The 19,666-nt window shown below is 43.8% G+C and overlaps 1 protein-coding gene across 3 annotated transcripts in view; it reads right to left on the bottom strand.

Annotated features, from left to right (window-relative positions):
• Positions 1 to 19,666, bottom strand: part of LOC118781791 (oxysterol-binding protein-related protein 5-like) — a 58,266-nt gene that overhangs the window by 9,094 nt on the left and 29,506 nt on the right. For all 3 annotated transcript variants that reach the window (XM_036534871.1, XM_036534873.1, XM_036534872.1), the window contains exons 2-9: positions 13,393 to 13,549; positions 11,912 to 11,985; positions 7,833 to 7,913; positions 7,201 to 7,302; positions 6,324 to 6,527; positions 5,603 to 5,687; positions 5,182 to 5,344; positions 686 to 896 (exon numbers count right to left, since the gene is read on the bottom strand). In XM_036534871.1, the coding sequence (XP_036390764.1) occupies positions 686 to 896; positions 5,182 to 5,344; positions 5,603 to 5,687; positions 6,324 to 6,527; positions 7,201 to 7,302; positions 7,833 to 7,913; positions 11,912 to 11,985; positions 13,393 to 13,528 (1,056 nt within the window). In that variant the 5' untranslated portion in view covers positions 13,529 to 13,549. The remainder of the gene's footprint in view (positions 1 to 685; positions 897 to 5,181; positions 5,345 to 5,602; positions 5,688 to 6,323; positions 6,528 to 7,200; positions 7,303 to 7,832; positions 7,914 to 11,911; positions 11,986 to 13,392; positions 13,550 to 19,666) is intronic.

The following is a 19,666-nucleotide window of genomic DNA, read 5'->3' as shown; positions in this document are numbered from 1 at the left end:
CATGGGTTGACTGGAAGGGTGTTGGAGCCTCGGAGACTGTAACTCCTGATGCTTAATCTATTATTGATGCTTTTTGTTTTTGTCAAGTGAGCACACTGTGCTTCTCTGTCATTGCACTCTGAACAAATACCCTCTGGGTTCTGTGACTGTCTTTTATTTTACATTGGAGTGATTTAATCCTATTTAATTTACAACCTGTTTATCTCATATTCTTTATGCTTTTCCCTCAACTTTATGCTTTCATCTATGCTTTTTATTTCACCACTTGAAGCCCCTGCTATCCAGGTGTGAAGACTCTTGTTGCATGGAATTCTAAGAATACAATCAAGCAAGATCACGTTGTTGTCCAGAAGACTATTTGTTACACCTGAAATAATCTTACAATCAGGTGGCCACATGCAGATAGTCAATTTCATCAGGACACTGGGGACAACACCCCTACTCATCCAATAAGCATCACAAAATCTTTAATGATTGCAGTGAATCAGAACCTAACATCTCATACCACGTCTACAATGTAATCCTGCACAACTGCACTCATATGTGTTTATTTTTTAGATAATTTTATACACTTATAAACTTATGTATTTAATATACATCCAAACATGTATAATGGAACATAACGGAACAGAATGCTATTTGGCCAAAACACTTCTCAAAGACTTCCAAAAACTCTGTGGTTTACCTCAGCCATCTCCTCCTGGCCTTGCTCAATGTAAGCTGTGGCCTGCAAGCTTGGGGACAGGTCATCTGATTGGTCCATGTCACTCTCCTCGGTCAGCCTGCCCCCATTCTCATTGGTCCCATTGTCTGACTCATCATGGGCCTCCCTCTCTGATTTGTCGGAGTATCCGTCCATCTCCATGTGGTTGTTTTCCAACAGGGACTCATTCAACCTTTCATAAAAAAGAGAAAAAGTTCAAGCCAGACACACCCAAATGAAATATCACATGAGTCACATGACAGCTTATTAAAATAATCAAACCATTAAAGCACATGCCTTATTGAGTTTTTTCTTTTCTGACCTCCTCCTTTGTACATCAGAATTAGACAGTGTTCCCACAGCGGATAAAATCATCAAAAAAGCAATAGGATTTCTTACAAATTCTCATGTTGTCCTGTGGCATTAGACACATTTTCTCAATGTTTCAAGTTTTGCCTCAAACATACAAGGATGCTGTTTTCAAAATGGCTTAAAATATGCGTACATAACCTTACAAAACAAATATTGGCATGACAGGTGTAATTTTCAGGAGCAGGTGTCAAACATGACCACAGGGGTAGTGGTGACTCTGCATGTGCGGGTACCACATGAGAACAATGCCATCTCATCATCAGTGGGGCTGTGTGTAACGTTCAGCCGTGTGAGTGCTGTTCCCTTGGCAACCACTGCCATCCTCACCTTAGAGCGTACGGAATGACACTACCGTTTTCAAGGTCACACACGCTGAGCAGCACAAGTTGAAGTCAAACTCATCATCTCCACCAAATGACTTGCCACCAATTCAGCCAGATATAGTCCATTCCGCCAAGCCAACAACACGCAGAATTACATATTTTGGCTGCAGGAGACCGTGGGGGAGACCACTGCGTCGCCATCCAAACACCCCATGGCCATGCTAATAAGGGACAGCATGCCTCTAGCCACCCTGTCACACTGATTGTCAGCCCTCTTCATCCTATAACAGTGATCCTGTGTCTTTTGAAAAGCTGGCAGAGCAAAGCATTCATGCTGTTGCTACCAGACTGCAACAGAGACAATGATTCATATGAATTCAACATCTTGCCCCAGCTTGAATGGGAATGCCTTTCATAGCCCCATGAAACCAGCAGTCATTAACAGTGATGCAACACATGCATTGTCTTACCTCGCAGGCACAACCAACTCCCTAGGCAGGTCTCACATAAAAACAGACTATTTATAACGCCAGGATTGTGCTTTGTCTCACTCCTCTCCAATTCTCTGTCAGTTTATGAACAGCAATATATATCCACAACACAGACGACAGTCATCGGAGTGCAGATCTAATTTGGATACGCGTTTCCTGTCACTGCTTTCCTCCAGTGCGTGGAACGCTTTGTTGTTGATGTCTCTGTCAGGGTTGTGTAAGGTTCACAAGCTCCTCGCCTCTTCCTGCTCCTGCTCTGAGTCACATGACCTCCCTGTAGCCACACAGACTGGCTGGGAAGCACAAAGTGACAGAAGATTCCAGGGAGGGGCGGGGAACCAAGTCTATGAGAATTTACTGTCTGCCGGAAAACTGCATACACAGACACACAAGAATATATGGGCGCGCACACACACACACAAAGCAACATTATACACACACACACACACACATACACACACATGCATGCACATACACACAAAGTAACATCATACATTTGCACGGACAGATACCAAGCAGTGGACACACACACATACACAAATGCACATTACACATATACACACTAGGGATGTGCAGAGAGCCCAGTATTTGTATTTGTATCTGTATTTGTTAATTATCTGTATTTGTATTTGAATAAAAGTGGAAATAGGTGTAACAATCCTGTTTTTTGTTTTTAATATCCTAAAAAGTATAATAAAGTGATAATATAAGTGTCCTTGAGCCTCTCAAACTAAAGATATTGCTGTCTGAAAAAAGGACAGTAGCCTAACAGGCTATGCAAATATATCGTCCATTGCCGATGGCTGACAGACATTACGGCGCACCCTGCCACACACACACTATAATTCCAGTGTCTCTGCTATAAAATAGAAAAATATATTTATTACTTATTTGCGGGGATTTCCCGGGGATCAACTTGAGCTGTAGAACTGATGAATGTGTATTTCAAGGAGTGTCAGCCAAAGAGCGCAAAAATGAAGGATGGGTTTATTCTAATTATTATATTAGTTCCTTGTCCCTTATTTAAAGGAAAAACAGCTTATTTAATCACACTATACCGCCCAGTGAAAGCAAGTTATGATTTAGGGGCAAACATAAAAATAATTTTTAAATCTACCTGGTTTGCAACTACCTCAGTAAATCAGGGGGTCTTTATTTCTATAGCAAAACTGAGGATTAAAACTTACCTACAGAGCAAACTCTCCCGTTCTTTGCTATACCTGTCTTAAACAAATAATTCCTAATCATTATATTGTTATTAACCCTTTTTCACCATGTCTTGCCCTGCACATTTAACTATATTTCATATTTAGGAAAAATATAATCAATGAATTATTAATATTATAATGACTAGAGGAAACTCTTGTTAATTTATGTTTTCATTAGCGTTATTAAGCTTCTCATAGCTTTCAGTTAGCATTTGCTTGCTATAGTTTTAAACATTAAATCGCTGTTTCCTCAAAGCTAAAATTAACTAGAATTTTTCCAATGTAGTGTTCTAATCGCACCAGTTTTAGTATACACACTAAATGGCAAATCACACCGGTGTGACCGTACGTGTGAAAGGGTTAAAAAAAAAAACTTGTCTTTTTAACAGTGGATTTTCTTGAACTTTAAATATAATTAAACTGAAAAACAAATAACCCTAACCGCACTCACAGTTATGAGGAACACCATCTATTTGACTTTTTTTCTTTCCGAAAACAAATAATTTTTAAAATATTCGTATGAAATAAATATTCGTAAAAACCCACTATTTGTGCTTTGCCGAATACCGTAATCAGATTCGGCTCCACCCCTAATACGCACAAAGGCATATCACATATGTACACAGAGAAACACACATATACACATTCACACACACATACACAGACACACAGGCACACAAAGCCAGATACACAATGACACAGCATGGACAAAAAAGCACACAAACACAGACACACAAACACAAACAGAAAAACACCCTCTCACACACAGGCGAATCTGCAACCCTGTTCCACATGTATGCCATTTGCTCTTTAATATGGAGTGGAACAAACAGGATCATAGTGACAGGATCCCATTACACAAAATGACAGCCAAATAAGGAGCTCAAAAGCAAGGTTATGAATTACTGCTATCACAAAGATGTTCTGTTTCTATTGCTATCAGGCACCAGCAGAGCAGTGACAATGAGCAGAACCAGGCTGTCCACTGTGGAAACAGCACTCCTGTATGCACATCATATCATTCACCGACCTCATTCCACATTACTCAGCACAATCACTATTATACAAGCATCAAGCAACTGTAGAAATGCAGTTTCTAATGTGAAAGTGTGACTAATATTTGTCAAGTGTCATATCCAAACTACTCCACATGACCAATCCTTATATTGACAGCTAAATAACAATGGCAGACCAGCCATATGTAGGCCCTGCTTCCCATTCATGGGGGATACTGACAATAGACATATGCTCAAAGGGGGATTTGTTCAGCCACACAAAAAAATGCAGTAAGCAAGTGAGTAAGATTTGTACTAATGCAGACATAAACATGTATCATAGAAGAAATGAAACAGAGAGGTAGCAAAATATTGTTAAATGATATATTGCGATAAAAAAACATGATGATACACACTGTGGAGCTGTTCACGATGGGCTGTTTCTTGTAATTACGCCACTAATATCTACAGAACACATCAAAAATGCACTCTCTTTGGATTTAATTACATTGTCTGAACAGCAGGAAGTGCAATAAATAAGTAAACTTATTCAGTCTTGTTTGGCCATACTTTACAGCTTGCACTGGAAAGCACAGTCATTGTGGGCATCTGGTTTTCAAAGCTGAGCTTTGACTTTTATTTTACAAATCTTGGTAATATGAAATTCCAATTTTCAGTTAAATAATACATTTTGGCAACAATTTTATTTAGTTTAACAAATTGTTATGAAAACACTGTTTTCACACATTTATACCTCAGGACTAAACAAGGAATTGTGCTCAGTCATAATTTGTTTCCATTCAAATTTTGTTCAAAATATTGTCAGTACTGAACCATAAACCCAATATCATAGATCAAACTCTGAGCTGAGTGTATTGTTACACCCCTACAAATTTAACAGTGAGGGTGCTGTTGCAGCATTGTGTGGGTCAATATTTTGATTATTTGAGATTTAATATATATAAATTATGTGATCAAATTCAGAATGCAGACATATCTGTGACTTTCATAGAGGAATTACTGTCTGCATTTCCTGCTGTCTGTTTCTCTGTCCAGTCAATCAAGCTTTAGTTTGTGTGTTACACTCACTGGAAGAGCTCATGGTCATTGAGGGCAGAAGAGTGCAGGAGGTTGAGGATGTGGGAAGACTCGGAGGAGCAGCTGAGGTCGCCGTCACGGCCAGCCTTGGAGGTCAGCTTATAGAGGCTGGAGCAACTGAGCGCAATCTCCAGGGCATCCATCCAGCAGCGGCCTATGGGACGGGGAAGGATCATGGGTGACTCATGAGTGCACATATGTGTGTTTGTGTATGTGCACTTGTGTGTGCATGTGTATTTCTGTGTGTGTGTATGTAATTGTTTTTGTCTATGTCTGCATCTGTGTGTATGTATTCAAATGCACAAATATTCAAACACACACACACATACATGCAAGTGCACATACAGAGACACATATTCATGCTCACACATACACATTCCAGCTCAGACACTCTAAGTGTACAGGGACTGACCGTCAGACTCAGACACAGCTCTGAAGATCAGGTAGCTGCTAGGCAGGGGCTGAGTGATGGAGCCTACATTCTCCCCTTTGGGTCCCTGCAGCGGTGACAAAAAAGAACAGCCATTATTATAATCACAAACACAGCCAACAACTGCTATGCACAGAATGTTGATAAGCAGGTGTCTAAACCAGCGTTTCCCAAACCCCTTGTCCTGCACGTTTTACATCTCTCCCTGCTCCAACACAGCTGATTTAAATGATCAGTTTGTTATTAAGCAGCTTCAGGAGTTCATAACGAGTTGATCATTTGAATCAGCTGTGTTGGAGCAGAGAGAGATTTAAAACATGTGTAATGGGTGGGGTCTTGCGTTGTGTTTTTAATTCGATGTTGTGTGGGTCAGCGAGCGAGCGAGTTTCGAACCGAGGTTCTCACTGCTCGCTGCCAACCCCTTACACAGCCAGCGTCATTGCCAGTTGCGCTAAAGGCAAATTGCCGTTAGCCCGTCGCTGCAACCGCTCGGCTACCCACTACCCGCTACCTAAGGCTTTACGCAGCACTCACATGAGCTAATTACTTCAGCTCTGCTACACATTCAGGACAAGGGGTCCTCCAGGAGAGGTTTGGGAAACGCTGGTCTAAACAACTGCTATACAAAGACCATCGATAAGCAGGTACCTAAACACAGAGTAACACTACTGTATCAAAGTGCGCTCAGAGGCAGCGAGCCCACCTTCATGGCCCAGATAGACTTGTCCAGTGGGTGGTAGAGTTTGAAGCAGAAGCCATCTTTCTTGGAGGGCCTCTCAATGAGCTTGCAGGCGTTAAGCAGGATGGTGCCAACCCAGTGGTCCACCTTGGGGGTCTTGTAGATGAGGAGGACCCCTGGCTTCAGCACACACCACAGCTTCGTCCAGCCCTTCAGTGTACCGCGGATCTACACAGACAGCATAGCGTCACTGGCGTCCTTCCACCATGAGCCACCCCTCCAATGTCACGCCTACACATAACCATACACTCCCCAACCGAAATGTTAATACCTATCTGCTCAGACCAGGGGAAAACATACCAGCCCCTGTTGCTTATAGGCTAGATTCAAACTGCAGGTAAAAAGAGGCACAATTTCCATTTTTTCCTTATTTTTCCATATTTGACCCAGTTTGGATGTTTTAGAACAATTTGAACACCAACAAACACATGAAGCCACACCTTTTCAGGTCTTGATTTGGGCCATATGAATATATGGAAGCAAATTGGATATCTAGCCTTGTGACCTGTGTGTGCACACTACAACTGGAATGGAGCATTAAAATAGCCCATGTGATTTCTTTGTCTCTCTGCATGAGACACATTACCCTCACTATTATAATTCTGAACAACTAGACAGACCTGATGTCTTTTGTTGTTGTTTATATATGCATGTGGGACATTTCACACTGATATTGGATATGGGCCATTTTCAAAAAATTAATTAGTCAGAAAAAACAGATCTGAGCAACTATTTGGAAGTTGAGCATTAAAGCCTGCAGTCCGAATATATCCTTAGTGGTGTGGTGATCTAGTCTGTGGGACAGGGACAGGAGATTGGTTTTCCAATGTGGTTACTACACCTTCAACCAGTTGGACATGATGACCACACTGGGGTCCTTCAAGGCGCTGAACAATTCTTTGGCTGCCCTCTTCTTCTCCTGTCGATAGTTTTTCTTTTGCAGCTGCAGGATAAACACAGAGGAAGACATTTATTATTAGGGACATGATCATACCCATTCTGATTTCATGAACTGTAGCCAATCTCCTTATTGTTAGAAAAAAACGTTCCTCATAAAGCCACCAGGTGGCGATGTAGCCATAAAAAAACTTTATGCACCAATTTCAATTACTTCAGTGGGATATTAAATGCTAGGTTTCAGACCACTAAACCACTGTACTCTTCCAGAACTGGAACAGTTGCTCCTCCTTCTAACAGATTTTATAGGCCCAATTGTCTGAACTTGAGGATTAGCCCCCTGCTAAGACTTTTGCAAGCGGCCAGATGAGTCTACACTCTCACACAATAAGGAGCCAGATGTTTTGAAAGCACATTTTCTCTTGTATAAATGTAAAGGTTTCATTTTGATGGAGTGAATGTGTGTAGGAGTAAATATAATGTTTACTGATATAATAACAAAGACAGTGAGAATGTGTTTTTGCAGGCCTATCACTGCCCAGCCCTTGAACCAGTGACAGTGATGGTGGCACCTACTTTGAGAGACTCCTTCCTGGCCAGCTTCTCTGTAGGAGAGGAGCACTCTTTCTCCTGGCCATTGAAGACCCTGGATTCCAGCTGCCAATGGGAGAAAACACACAGGGAGGGAGACTGAGTGACAGTTGGCTGGCGACAGCATGTGACACATCACTGCCAACAGAGGACACCTCACTGTGAATTATTCACACACTGAGCTACTCTGCAACCCATGGCAACTGCTTGTTAAAATGTAATTGACAGGTATGGGCTGCATGTGCTCATAACAATATAAACTGAGCTATTGCTTGTACACAATAAACACTCTGTCGTGGAGCTTCAGTACTTGCAACTGTAGCTGTACATACTGAGCATTGTACTTGTAGCTTTGGTACTTGCAGCTGTAGCTGTACATACTGAACTCTCTGTATTTGCAGCTTCAATTCAAATAGCTATTGCTGTACATAATAAACACTCAACCTGTAGATTTAGTACTTGTAGCTGTAGCTGCACATACTGAACACTCTGTACTTGCAACTTCACTGGTGGGCTTTTCTCCACCAAGGTTCCTTGCATTACCTTTGAGTGTCTCATTAGTTACCTATATGTTACTAACTCCCCTGTTGTCCACCGTGTCACTTACAGTGTGAAATACAGCTGTTGGCATTGCCTGCAGCGTGCATGAGCCCTTCCTCACTGATTCCTCTGTGGGTGTCGGACGTGTAGAGTGTCAAGCACGGGGTGGTCAGTTGGGAATACCAAATATGGGGAAAAACGGATTGGACTGAATTCTGCTTCACTGTGTTTGTCTCTCCCTTAAAGCCCAGGAGCAATTTCACAGGGACGTTCCCTCTTCCAGATCCTTTCCTATCGGCAAAGGGGGAAATCCTCTGTTGTGTGTATGGAGCCTGTCTGGTGTGTGAAAAACAGGACACGTATTCCAAACCATGTGGTGCAGGAGTACAAAGAGAGAGAAGAGAGTTGCTTCATCAACCTGAAATCTCACAAGGCCCAGCAGTTATCAATCTGCCCTGGGCCTTCCTCTGGGCTGGATGAACATGCACACTTAATTAAAAACATGTCTGTTTAATGTCCAGCACTTCCCACAGATAGATGCCATTTAGCCGCATTCTGTAGACAGCACACCCAACAGTGTTCTTCACCTGCCCTCTCTGACATCGCCTGTGTCCTCTATACTGCCACAAGGCTGGCTGGAAGACCTGGCTCCTGTACTTGCAAGATACACCCACTCTCTTTCAGTACATGGCTTATCATTACATGAGGATGTTCGTATCTTTCAGAGACAAATGACGCAGATAGAATGTTTCCTGTGTCAGAACAACCATAATGGCCCCGGGAGACAAAGCACTGGGATTTCTGTACTGTATGCACACTGATGCAGTGACAGCGGTTTATGGCAATGGCAGCATAAGTTACCACAGCTGCTGTTGGAATGTGTGAGTACAGGCAAGGTGAGCTGCTGCAACATGCATTAAACATTATAGCCTAAGACACAGATAAATAATAAACAGGGCCTTTATCCAGGGCATACTCTCAGCAATATGTAATCTATATTGACTCTTTCAAACTTTAGTACCATAAGGCGTCACCAATGACACAGAACATCAGTGTCCTAGCAGACATATTTTTAGATCAGTGGCCTAAAAAGTTGGGCCTCTTTTTGGAGCCAGATAATAGAGAGTCCATAAATGAGCCAGTTCTGACCCATACAGGACTATCTAAAGAGACTTTAGCCCCAGCATGGCCTGGGCTCACCTTTTTGGAGGAGGGGCTGACTGGTCACTACACAGTTTCAGTACTCCCTACTTCAGTTAGCAGCAGGCTAATTATCGATGCAATCACTGTCAAAGCAGGGATATTATCACACCAATTACACAGATTACAGCCATTAAACCTAGAAAGCCTGCTGGTGTAATTTGGGGTCATCGGGATTAATCATTACACCTACATGCTATCCCCTTTAAAGGCCCATTCATAAAAAAAAAAAAAAAAAACCTGCTTTTTTCAACTCAACAGCCATGGCAATTGAAACTAACATGTGTTTGTACTTAAAAACTACCTCCACCAACCACAACCCCCCGAGACCCTGTGGGACAATAACTGTGTCCACATGAGCTTCCCCTGTTCTATGGCTGCAATACCGCCTGGAACAAACACAGAGTGATTCTCCTTTAGAGAAAGTTACACAGTGGAGGGAGTGGAACACCCTTCACTCTTTCATCAGGGTGTACTCACACTAGGCAATCCGTACCGTGCCCGAGCACGTTTGACCCCCAAAGTCCAGTTTGTTTGACTAGTGTGATCGCTCCGTACCATGCCCGGGCGTGGTACGGTGAACCGTGGCCAGGCCCGCTTTAAGAGGTGGGCTCGGGCACGGTATGCATCAGTGTGATCGCTAAACGTGCCCGAGCACCGAACTCGAAAATGACGTTAATGATGCGACTCTCCCATTTAATAAATATATCCGTTATAGCAACAGTTAGCTGGATATGTGTTAGTTACACGCCCAGTCATAATAAATCCTTTAAACCATCATTTGATTAGCTAGCCGACTTCCTTAACTATAACAAGCTGGCCACCTCCAAAATGATCTTTGATTGGTTAGCTCTATAGATCTATACCTAAAAATAACTGTGGATCCCCACATTAGCTTGGTTACTAGCAAGCTAAATAAAACTAACCATACTTTATGTGGCAATGTAAGCATTGCTGTTGTCAGGGGCTTAGTTAGAGTATCACAAATGAAGCAGCCAACCTGTTTAAATAGCTAGTCTTCAACAATCGTTCAGATAGGTAGCCTGTTAGCTAACTAGCTATGTTTGTCAAATCAATCGCTAGATAGCTAACGTTAGCTCCCCAGCCAGTTAGCACCGATAATGCAACGCAGCGATTTTCATTTAATCGTACTGCACATATATAAAGATTTTTACGGATGCAGCTGACGGTGAGGGGGGAATTTGGAGCTTTACTCGCCGACTACAATTCACGTTCATTAATAAGATGAGAACCAGACCCGTTATTAACCCAAATATTCTCGAATGAATTGAAAAGTGTACTATCCAAGTAGTAATAGAAGATGTTTGTTGTTGTAATGATGACAGTAGCGCACAAACAAGTAGTAGCCCTAACTGGTTAACATTAGCTAACATTATTGTGATTAAGCTACTGTAATCTGACACAACATATTGGCCTGTTCCTTAGCATAATGACTGAAACGTCAGCTGCCTCCGCAAAAATCTTCTTATACGTGCAGCACGATTAACTGAAAATCGTTGCGTTGCATAATCCATAAATCTATAAGGCATGTGAGAGGGCCGTGACGCCCAAAACGACCCCACATAAGCCACAAAGTACAATCATGAACTCCATTGTGCTGTGCTAGAGCGCTTTTCTTCGACACAAGAAGTTCGCATCGTGATGACGAAAGCGTGCTTGGGCCCAGAACGTTAAGCGCAGGGCAGCGGGGGACGTGGGAAGGGGGGGACAATCGTGCTCGGGCACGGTGCAAGGCAACCGGGCCTAGTGTGAGTACACCCTCAGTCATTCACCTGCCATCTACCCGTTAAAGACACGCCTACATTCAATACTCAATGAGTCACCCCCCACCATATTCTGAATGTAAGTACAATCATGTTTTTTGTGAAAATGGATTGTTGTACTGTAGCCCATGTGGCACCATGGTAAAATCGCACCAATAATGCAATTCTGCCTGCTCCATCTTGGCTCTACTTGTGTCACCTTCGCTCCACTGTCCAGGTATAGCACTGAGTCACTCTCCCCTGTTTGGGATAACTGCATAATATTATACACTCAGAATGTAGCCTCTCCTGCTCTTCCTCTCTGTCGGGGGACTTTTCCAAACAGGACTCAGCACAGCTCCACAGCAAATAAATGCACAGAGTGTGCATTTAACATTACTCAGGTGCTGATCATAAAGCCTATTCCAGGGTGCCTGTGAGCCATGCATTACTTTCCCTTTCTTACAGTCGGATATTTACTAAAGCAACCGCCACTCACAAGGTGCATGGTCAGTGTAGCCTTTAGGAAACATCTGGAAGGGAACATCCAGGTGCTCTTACCTTACTGTTGGGAGACTGAGCAGGGCTGCCTTCATCCTGCAGCACAGGCAAGCCATTCCTCTCCATATCACCACCTGTTACCACACATACACGTACACACATGTGCATGTGCACATGCACATATACACAAACACATACATAAAAACATAAATATACACACACATACAAATAGACAAACAGCAACTGGAATACTACCCTGTAGTTGTGCTCTAAAGAGTTAAAATAATCTATAGCAAAAGTACCTAAAGTATGAAGCACTTTCCATCATTATTTCAGGCTACAGAAATATTTTTCAGATTTTTTTTTTTTTTTTTTTTTAAAAAGAGGCGCTTCAGGAAGTGGGGGGGTGGGGGTGAGTGCAGGCCCCCATTGAGACACAGCCCTGAATGTTGAAGTGAAATGGCCAGGATAGCAAAAGGGAAACTGACCGCTGAACTCTGTAATGGACCAGCTTTCCACATGCAGATGCACAAGTCTCCATAAGTAGGGTTCAGTGTCACGGCTGTGGGTGCAGTAATGGAGTTATGGAGGAAACAGGGGAAAGGTGTATGTTCAGTCTCTCCTGCTCCCTCTCCCCCTCTCTCTGCAATAAGACTTAACAACCATGTGACCTGGCATTGCTCTCTGCCTGAGAGGAGATGGTAATGAGGGTCTTGCCACTTTCTACGAGACAAGGAAAGATTCTGACAGCTCTTTCCTCCTCTGCCGAGTTCCAGTTAGCGGAGGTGGGTACTGCACCAAATCACAGCTCCTAAGACGCCTCGAAAATAGGATACTTTTGTCTCTGTCACTACTTCTGTTTGGATTCTCGAAATGAAAGTGCAACCAAAAATGGAACTTATGGATTTTATTTTACTGGTCAGTAATAAGTTCCTAATAATAAGTAATAAGAATTCAAGCAGCAGCTAAGTATGTAAGGATTCTAATAACTGTTAATCACATGCTAAAAATCCAAAATGTACATAATGGTTTACAAGGATGTTAGTAGGTTTAAGTAATCAGCATGTGAACAAGTTAATTAAATTGGGAACTTCCAGGTAACTATTAATAGCACCGAAGGTTATAGTATATATCAATCTTTCTTCTTATTATCCAAGTGGATGGGATACAATCTCTGAAATCGCTTTCTTTGTCTACAACATAAAATTGTACCTTGACATTATGTTTAATTAATATTTTATACCACTAGTCAACAAACACTTAAAATGCATGAATGTAAAATATAGAGATAAGAGAGTCAAATGAAATTTGAGTCACATAATGGGTGGAGCTACCATGTACTGCCAAGCACTGACTTACAATAAACCAATCGTAGGGTTTAGCTGTCATGTCTATGATTTGTTAATATCAGTGAGTCACTGATGACATATGCCTGCTCCACCCATTTTGGGGTTCATGAGGCCTCTCGCTACTGTCACTCATTTAGAAAACAGTAAAGGGCGGTTGTTGAAGGTGCAGTTAGGACAGGGCTTCCTGGTCACCTGGGCTGAGAGGGTAGAGGTCGTTGTCTCCCCCGTAGGGCAGGTTCCGTGTGAACACACGGGGGTCGATCTTATGTGGCGTGATGGCGGTGGGGCACAGGGAAAACCTTCTCTGGAGCAGGTTCTCCTCCTTCATCCTGTCTGCCGTGTTTGTCTTCTGTGGAGACAGACAGTAAACATTCAGTCATCCCCAGCGGGAAAGGTGCTCCAAGACAAAAGATATAAACAAGCAGCGGCTGCTTTAACATGGCTGCAGTGAGGAGATGTAGGGCTGAATCCTGGAGGATGAGACTGTCCCAGTGTTGGTTACTATGAGCATCCCAGCCAAACCAACACAGAGCTCAGGATTTGTAACAGGGGCTTCCTGATTGGATTTGTAAGATAACTATGACAGCTGTGGATGATGAACTCTTCTGCAACAGAAGCAGCAACCCCCCAAGACAGGCCTCATGCAGCATCCCCCTGTCATCAGGTATCATTGTATAGCAGGTGTGGGGGCTGGGAGGTGAAGCCATGGCAAGCATCCTTTTCCTGCCACGGTGCCAAAACTGGGCTTTATTTCTGTCTCTCCTCAATTAATCTAAAACCTGACATCACATCAGGCCACACATCACTAAAAACTGGAAGGTGTTCCCCCTGAGGGTGTTGATACATTGTGTGCTCCACCCTATGGTCATGAACATGAGGCATGTCACTCAGCCATGTGGTCTATCTACAGTGTCAGAGACTGCTCTGAGTTGCTGTGCATTTTGTTTGACTTCTCAAAGACTTTTTTCTACTTATAATATAAGGGGGTATTTTCACTATTTCTGTGATTGTTACAGAATGGAAGCATTTGGCCAGTCAGCTCAGTGCCCCAAGGATTAGGTGCCAGGGAGAGGAAAACAAGCTCTTTATCAGACACACTGAACTCCAGAAAGACCCCCCCCCCCTCAAACCCCTTCTATCAGTGACAAGGAACAGCACACAAACTAAGCAGGCCATTACGTCTGTAACTGGCACCGAATTCACGTCATGGCCAGTAATTCAAGCCCAGAGTGAGAGTCAATCCCAGCCAGGCACGTGTCTGCTGACATTTGTATTTACGGCCTTTAGAGATTCAAGAGGGTTGTGGGGGGGGGTTGTGTTGGGGGGGCAAGTGGCGGTCAGGGGATTGTGAACTGGGATCATTTGTCCACTCTGGGTATTATAACCCAGTCCCACTCTCCCTGCTTGCCACTCTTACATTACAGCCAGATACGCTATATTAAGACAGACTATGCCCACGCAACGGCTGGTGTTACAAGAGCAACGGGGTCGCAGTGTGAAATTGAAAATTGTCCATCTCTTGGCCACAGGGTTTGCAGGACCATAGCTACAACAAGCCTGTCCTGCTCACACAAATGTCCCATGCAGGCAAATGTCTGTTCTGCTTCAAACAAAGAGGGCTTAACTTACACTTATATCTGTCAGTAGAGTCCATTGCACTCTGCATCCACGACCACAGATCCAGCTTTAGACCGCCATCTCAACGTAAGGCTAACAGGACTGTTGACTTATTGCGAGAGTGCCACGCTGCCACTAAAAAGGTCAAGCTTGTTTTGGGTTTGTGCTGCACTGTACCCGCACACTGAAACAAGTTAATAATGTTGTTTTATGTGTCAGAAGCATGTGCCTTACCTAGAACTAGATTAAATGGATTCAAGTCCTGTTACCGTGGCTCATGTGTGTTCACTCTGGGGGAACATGGTGGTCTTAAACCATTAACCATTTGGAGGGATGAAATCATACAAGCCCTTTTTCCACCTTTCATCCAGTCCTTTAATGTTAATGCCAGGGCAGATTAATAGCATCTATAAGCAGTGCATCTGAGCCAGATTAAAGTGCTTTCACTGTGTCTCTATGCATGCTTGTGTGTGAATGCCTGCGTATGTGCACATCTGTGCATATGTATGTGAGTGTGTATGTCCGTGTGTTTGTGTGGACATGTCTTTGTGCACACACTCGTGTGTCTCTTAAAGCCCTTGAAAGCATTACGAAATCCTAACCTCCCTAAACCGTCCCTCTGCTTTACATGCTAATGCATGGATCTGCAGATCTATGTAGCAGTTGCCAAGGTAACCACACAGAGTGCTCAGATACTGTGTATAGACGTATATATGTGACGTCTTGGGAGTCACCAAGTCAATCTGCCCCCTGAGCCTGACTGGACTGGAATTCCATCACAGAGAGTTTAAAAGGAGCCAGGATGCTTTTTAGATAAAATGCCCTTAATCAAAAGTTCACCCTGAATTAATACATTAAATGGAGTTAATGCATCCTAGACCACCGGCGGTATTGGTGGGAGTGATCTGTTCACCCTCTAATTATCCACCGTTATTACATTTTTAATAAATCAAACCCTTCTCTCTTGGCATGAACTCCTTAGGCTGGGGAACTATGGCGCTGCAGTGGTCAAATGCACCCAACACCCTGTGAAGCAGTACGCAGCTAACCCCTAACACTTTCACAGTGCTGCTGCAACATTACAGCAATGTTATGATGTTGTGACAACGCTGCAGGAATGGTCTGGGAACGTTTAGGAGCAGCTTGGAGGGTGGGCTGCAGAAGGCCCAGTGGAGACAGGAAAGTGATGCAGGTTATTCCTGCTAATTAGGGCGGGTGGTGTGTTTAGAGCTGGAAACCCGGCAGCTGTTTTGGCTAAAAGCTTCTCTGTAAATACAGTAAGGATTGCTATGGAATTCCAGCATGGTATGGACAACCAGGATATATTGACACTCATGTCCTTCAGTTTAAATTAAAGCAGTAACATATGCGAATGAGACTGATTTTTTTTTCCATGTGACTGCACAATCAGTATCTCTATTAATAATTCACGTGAAGCAGAATTCAGACAACCCAAAAGTAGAATTTCTCTTCTGAGGAGGCAGCTATATTTAGAGCCTACTGCAGAAATGGCTCTGCAACATCGGGTTAGGAGTGGCATTACAGAGCTCAGCCTGTGGCTTTTAGCTGCCCTGTTATAAAACACTGTTACACAAAGTCTCACTGATCACTGAGTTGCCCTGGCACCAGGGTGACAGATGCCCAGGGACTGAACATTTCAAACCCTGAGTGGCAGTTGGGACCGCCAATCACACGCCGCCCCACCTCTGGAGTTTGGGATGAGTGCGGATTACTCTCCATCTCTGCCACACATCTGGCCAGTCTCAAACCTGGAGATGAGAAGGAATCAAGCCACGGCGGTATCCCCGAAGGTGCACCTACCACCTATGATTATCAGCCTAGGGAATGTGTTCTGTTTTTCTGTCTGTGGAGCTACCAAGTTGTGTCGCATCTGAGCACAGGCGTGGAGAGTGTGTCTGTGTTCGCTGGCTCTCACTACACAGCTCTCACTACACGCTCCTCCCAGGCTTGCTGCAAAATGCCTCAACAGCACGTCCTGGCCAACATGTATGGTAATGACAGTCTCCAGCCATTCAGTAATATCAATTTTGTTTTACAACAGACACACACCACATGAACAAGCGTCTGCGGCTGTAATTCACTCTCCACAGAAGCAAGGCCCTCTCTTCCCAGGGCAGAAAAATCAGTGCTGCACACAGTACTGCATCAGTAAGAGGCAGCCAAATGTACCTTGTACCAGCATCACACTGTTCATTATGTGCTCCTGCTTATCTAAGGAATGACTAAGAAGAGCCAGTGAAGTTTTTATTCTGGTAGATGTTGGACTTGGCCGGGCAATGACCCCTTTAGCTCTGCAACAGCAGGTGCTGTTGCTGACCTGCCTGGTTGTGGTGTGGGACAGGTGCGCATATGATAAGGTGCTCCACCAGGCCATTCACACAGCGCGCTCATCCCGTCATGCTAATATTTACCCTGGGCCTTTGTAAAAGAGTTGTCAACGGTGGGAAAACAAGACAGACGGAGGACACGGCAAGCCTCCACCGGTGCTGTGGCAGCTCAGCCCATTATCGGCAGTGTGATTTATCCTTATTCATGTCCTGCGATGACCCTCCACGCTCGCCACCATAAACAAGAGTAATGGTCACACCCTCCAGTAACTTTGCTGCAATCAAAAAACACAGCTTCTTCTGAGCGGATGTTTTCATTTAATCATTACTTCACAGAGGCCATGTGAAGGCTTATGAGAGGAAACACTTCGCAGGACATCAAAAGCTGTTCTACTAAAAACACTAAAGGTTTACCTTCTAATTGTCAACTAAAGTGTTGGAACCCAATTTTTAACCTTTCTGGGAAAGCAATTCTGCGGGAAAGCATTTAATTGGATGAAGAAAGCACACACACAAAGTCAATGCCTCTCACTTGGCTAGTTTATAAATGTGCTATATGTCCAGTGACCAGACTTTTCTTGCATACATTCACAGGCCCTGCAATGAAGTGCTGTTCACATAATTATCTCAATCACTGCAGCTGCACTGCTTTGGCTTGTCACGCTCATATTATCAAAGCATATTTAATATTGAGGGAACAGAGTCTGTGTGCCTGTTTTTTTTCAGAGCTCTCTCTTCCACCTTCTGAAGACCTCTGCAATCTGACTGGACACACAAAAGGTCCCTCTAATTGATGTCCACTGAGGTTGCAGTGAGCAAGAAACCTACACCAGGAGTGGCATTTTACCAACTTCTTGTTCCTGCTTTGAACCATTCACGTTCCACACCTCAGGTCCAGCCTCCTGTCGACCCTGCCCTGAGACTCTTGTTAGAAAGATACAGGCAGCGGTCCAGCTCCACACACACGTGCCAAATCTGAGCCGGTGAGAGACGGCAGCACTGTGGCAGCCACAGAGGACCAACTCTTTCACATACACAGATACACATAGTATAGTATGCAGCACTTACATATATTCACAGTTCAGCAAAAGAGTCAGCAGCAGGCTACACAGTTTGAGAGGCTGTATCTCCTAAGCAGCTTTCTAACATCATATCACTCTTTAATAGTGGCTGGGCCGATGCCATCATGCTCACCCGACAAATTTCTGAGCAGTGTACCCTTGCACTCTTAGCCAAGTGAACCCCCCTCAGCCCAGCTGATGGGTATGACAGTGAGGTGTGACTGGACTCTGGATCAGAGAGGCTGTCGATTGGTGCCAGCTGTTCCTTGGAGATGGCACAGATTACCGCTCCCTGCCCCCCCAGCGATAAGACAGGCCTGATGACCTACATACAGCATTTGTGGGGACACAAGCAATATGCTAATGTTAGTCCTTGTTTTTTTTCCACACATGGAAACACAAGGCATTTAAAATGCATGCAGCAGAGCGAGTTTCGAAACGAGGTTGGCTGTCTGTGACGCATTTCAAGTAGCATCACTCACACACAGAAGCAGATCAAATCTGTGGTCAGCACAAATTTAAGCAGCAGACAGAAGCTACAAGAATAAAGCAGTACGCTCAAAGAGAGCAGAGCTATGAGAATCCTGCAAAACCCCAATGGGAAAAGCCACAACAGCAAGTAAAAATGATGTGCTGGTGTAACATGACTTGCAGTTGCAACATCTGTATTTACTGTGTCACTCAAGGAAACACTGGACAAACACTTACTCTGGGTCTGAACTTGTGTTGTGCTGGACTAAGTGCAGGTGAAGAGAGTTACAATATTTCACCTTTAGAAAATATCTCCCAGCCACTGGAAAGTTTGTGGTCCTTTTAGTATTATAATTTAATGGCTTGACAGATGTCCTTTTTCAGGGTGTGTTAGATATCTTACATTTGTCATTTATGTGCACTGCAGGACATTTACTAAAGCAATGCAGGTTCAATGCCTTGCTCATGCATTTAACACTTGTGTGGTACATCCAAGAGGGAATCAAATGAAGTATGGTGTGCTGAATATCAGCGATCCTTCTTGAGGGGAAACACAACAATGTTGGGTAAGTACATTAGCTTATGGGGGGAGTGAGATGCAGTGGCACAGTCTCCCCCAGCCCTGGGATTTGCAGAGCCAGTGAGAGGGATGCATCAGGCAGAGGAGGGTACTCTGTAAGAGTGTTTGGCCTAGGCCCCAGGGTGGTCTGGGAAATGAAGTCCTCTTTTCCATCACGCATCTCTCAGCTCACACCTCAGGCAGAATTCACACCTGATGAGAAGAAGCTCTCAGGTTGCTGCCTTTAAAAATGTTTCTTTGCCAGGAGGGAAAATTAAAAAGGGAAAACATAACTGGTACTACACTGATTTTGATATAGCGTTTTGGAAGGTGGAGTAATGCACTGCATGAACACATAGCAGGGCATAGCAAATTACACTGGATGTGGTTTTGAGGCAGTGAATGAAATA

The sequence above is a fragment of the Megalops cyprinoides genome, chromosome 8 (genome assembly GCF_013368585.1).
Source record: "Megalops cyprinoides isolate fMegCyp1 chromosome 8, fMegCyp1.pri, whole genome shotgun sequence".
NCBI classification, from domain to species: Eukaryota; Metazoa; Chordata; class Actinopteri; order Elopiformes; family Megalopidae; genus Megalops; species Megalops cyprinoides.
This window is presented reverse-complemented; position numbering and strand designations above follow the sequence as displayed.